Source organism: Phalaenopsis equestris, unplaced genomic scaffold (genome assembly GCF_001263595.1).
Source record: "Phalaenopsis equestris unplaced genomic scaffold, ASM126359v1 Scaffold000851, whole genome shotgun sequence".
Classification (NCBI taxonomy): Eukaryota; Viridiplantae; Streptophyta; class Magnoliopsida; order Asparagales; family Orchidaceae; genus Phalaenopsis; species Phalaenopsis equestris.
This window is the reverse complement of record NW_018165291.1, coordinates 634,594-638,394: the sequence shown is the minus strand read 5'-3', so window position 1 is coordinate 638,394 and position 3,801 is coordinate 634,594. Positions and strand designations below refer to the sequence as shown.

The 3,801-nt window shown below is 37.8% G+C and overlaps 1 protein-coding gene across 1 annotated transcript; it reads right to left on the bottom strand.

Annotated features, from left to right (window-relative positions):
* Positions 1–866: 866 nt before the first annotated feature.
* Positions 867–3,395, bottom strand: LOC110031837. Its single transcript, XM_020735251.1, has 3 exons — positions 2,970–3,395; positions 2,471–2,859; positions 867–1,122 (listed from the first exon to the last, which is right to left on the bottom strand). Exons 1-3 carry the CDS (start codon positions 3,393–3,395, stop codon positions 867–869), a joined length of 1,071 nt encoding a protein of 356 aa, XP_020590910.1.
* Positions 3,396–3,801: the final 406 nt, after the last annotated feature.

Genomic DNA, 3,801 nt, shown 5'->3' with positions numbered 1-3,801 from the left:
ACTTGATTACTATATATTCTTATACCATAGTTCTAGCATGAGTTATTGAAATTTTTTCTAAAGTTACACTATCACATTTATAATAAAAACAATAGGAATCTTTAAAGAAACCCACTGTCATAAGTTAAAGCATTTGTTTTATAAAATAGGAGAGTTACTTGAGGATAAGTAACAGTAAAGTTTGGAAATTCTTAAATGTGTTTGAGCAATTGGAATATGTGCCAGGGAGGAGATAAGGATCCTTCAATCAGCTGGATAAGCAAGGAACAATCAATTTCAACCATTATATAAAACCATTTCATCTGAATATCAATATGTAGTGCCTACAAAAGAGCAGTTATTTCAGTTTTAAGTGCATCTTGGGCATTCATAGGGTTATAGAAAAACAATTTGCAGGTTCCTGTGCAGTCTCTGATGATCTCTCCAAAACCAGCACCTTGCCCATTATAACTCCCATCTATGTTAGCTTTGATCCAGGGGTGAGTATGTTTAATCCAGAAGACTTTGGATATCTTAACTATTTTTCGTGTAGAAGGACTGGTATTATAGAAAATTTCAGGGAATCTCTTGTGTTTGATCAGCTTTGTTAAGAAGGTTTTACAATGTAACACAGTTAGGTGTGCATTTGGAGGGCATTCCTCAAATTTGGCTTTATTTCTGGCCATCCAAATATACCAAGTTACCACAAAAGGGATGGTGCTCAAATTGACTTTGTCCCATGTATTCCAGCAATCAAAAAGGGAAGCCCAATCTAGATTCAAGAGATTTACCTTCAGATCTTGAACCAATTCTGACCAAACCCTTTGTGTAAACATACATTGAAAGAAGATATGGGTAATTGATTCTTCAGATTTGCAACACAGATGTCACTTGGAAAGTCCTCTCAATCCCTTAAGCTTGAGAATATCATCCACAGGGAGAAGCTTATGAAAGGTTCTCCAGATTAAAAAAGACGTAGAGGGGGTGAGATATTTGTTCCAAATAGTTTTACCCCATGGAACATCCTGCCAGCTGTACAATTTAGCATATATAGCTTTAGAGAGGCTGTGAAGCTTACTAGCATTAATCACTAAATTATCTTCATGTTCTCTATTGAAAGAGATTTTATAATACAGGCAGTAGCTGTTTCATCAAGCATAGACAGTAGTTTTTCCAAAGACCAGGAGTCTCCATTCCAACAATCAGCCACCAACAGATTAGGGTCAAAGTTTGTTGGTCTGGGTGTGAGAAGATCTTGGGGGCACCACTGATCAATAAAGAAATGAATTTTACCTTAACCAAGGTCCCACAGGAATAGGTTTTTTACCTAATGTCTGATTTGAAGTAATTTGAGCCATATGGGAGAGTCCCCCAACTTTCTTTCTGCCAAAGTAGGGTGGGAGTGCTTATCGTATTTCCTCATCATGAATTTTGTCCATAGGGAGTTCTGCATTCTAAATTTCAGCCAGAGTTTGCACATACTAATTTGTTGAAGGTGTTGCAAGCCTTTGAAACCCAATCCTTCAGCAATAGTAGGTTTAGTAACCTTTTGCCAGCTAGCCCAGTGTAATTGATTCCTTTGTCCAGCTCAGAGGAATCTCTTAAAACTTCTCTCAATTAATAGTTGGGTAGACTTCTTCATGTTTGTAACTTGGAGGATGTAGGAAGGTAAAGATGTGAGAATGCTTTTTCATAGTGTAATTCTCCCACCATTAGAGAGAAATGAACTTGTCCAGCAGTTGAGTTGAGCGTTGATTTTAGTAACTACAGCATCAAATTGTATCCTTTTGGTTCTTCCTTTGATAAGTGGCACCCCAAGATAATGAAGAGGGAAAGTAGCAGCAGAAAACCCAGTAAAGTTGCCAATCCATTGTTTAGCTACAGGATTAGTAAGTTTCTTATAAAGGATATGACATTTAGAAGTTTTGAAGGTCATACCAGAGATATCTTGGAATTGCTTCAAACATTTGTGTATCAGCTTAATAGCATTTTTGTTAGCTTTGGAGAATACAATGATGTCATCTGCATACATCAGGTGTGTGACCTCCATATTAGATGTATGGTGGAATTTGGCATAGGATTTATGTGTGATAGAGAATGATCCAAAATTTTAGAAAAATAGTCCATGGCTAGGATGAAATTAGATGGGGAGAGTGGATCTCCTTGTTGAACCCCTCTAGTAGCTAAGAAGAAACCATGGGAAGCTCCATTAAGCAAGATGGAGTGTGAATTCAATTACAACCATCTAGAAATGAGAGTGCAGAACTCTGTAGAGAAACCCCTGGCTTTGAGACTTTCAAGAATCAAAGACTATTGAATAGTATCATAAGCTTTACTTAGATCCAGTTTGTAAATGAGATTGCCTCCTCGACAATGATGGTCTATATCCAATAGTAACTCCTGTGCTAGTAATACATTGTCAGAGATTGATCTACCCTTGATAAATGTTGTCTGATTGTATTTTATTAGTTGGTTTAAATGGGGTTGTAACCTGGCCACAACAATTTTGCTAATGAGTTTGTTGAAAACTGAAGTCAGACTTATAGGTCTGTATTGATTCCAGTTATAGCTTACAGCAGCTTTAGAGATGAGGACATAGCTAGAGGAAGCAAAGTAGTTGGGGAGGGGGTTTCCATTGAAGAAGCTTTGGCTAGCATTAACCACATCTTCCTTGATAATGGGCCAAGTTTTTTTGTAGAAAACAGCTGTATATTCATCAAGACGAGCTACTTTAGAATTATCAATAATGTTGAGGGCCTCCCAGATTTCAGATTCAGTTGGAATGGAGGTTAGTTGAAGTTTCTGAGTATAAACCAGTTCTTCCTGAAAGAATTGAGGATCCACTGGTGTAGAGGTGAAATGAGGTGCAGTGAGGAGATTCTAAGAGAATTCTACAGCATTCCTGGCAATACCCTCATAATTGTTGATCCAACTTTCTTGAGCATCTTGAATCCTATGAATATTATTACATTTTATTTTGTACTTGATACAAGCATGATAGTATTTTGTATTCTTGTCCCCTCCCATGAATCTATTGATGGCAACCTTCTGTTTAAGAAAAAATTCCAATCTTTCTGTAGCCAGAAGAATCTTTTCAGCATTTGCCAGCAGTGCAGCTTCACTAACATTTCCAATCCCAATTTCAGCTTCCAGGGTTGCCAGATTTTTCTGGCATTTGCCAGCAGTGCAGCTTCACTGAAACTTCCAGTCCCAATTTCAGCTTCCAGGGTTGCCAAATTTTTCTCAGCATTCTCCACTTCTTCATACACATTCCCAAAGCAGTACCAATTCCATTGCTTGAGATAATGAGCCACCTTTTTCTGCAATTTCCACAATCTGATTAGGGGGTTGGATTGCTGTGAAGTATTCCAATGCTCTTTACTCATGTTAAGAAACTGAGGATGATCAGTCCACATGTTTTGAAATCTAAAGGAGTTAGGACTTTTAGGTGGGGTGGCAGTGATAGAAACAAGCAATGGTCTACGGTTTGACCCTACTAAGGATAAGTGATGTAAAAAGGTATTTAAGAATTCCTGGAACCATAGATCATTGGCCAGAAATCTATCCAACCTTTCTTAGATATGCCCTCTCTTCCAAGTAAAGCAGCCTCCTTGGAATCCAAGATCAAAAAGGTTAGCATCTTTGATGTTGTCACTAAATTGTGTCATCTTGAGGAGGTTAGGATATCTACCCCCTCTTTTTTCAGAACTTTCAACCACACAATTGAAATATCCTCCCACTAACCAAGGGGAGGTTATATTGTTTCCAATGTAGATAAGCTCTTGCCAAAGGGCTGTTCTATCATTTTTGTTACAACCAACA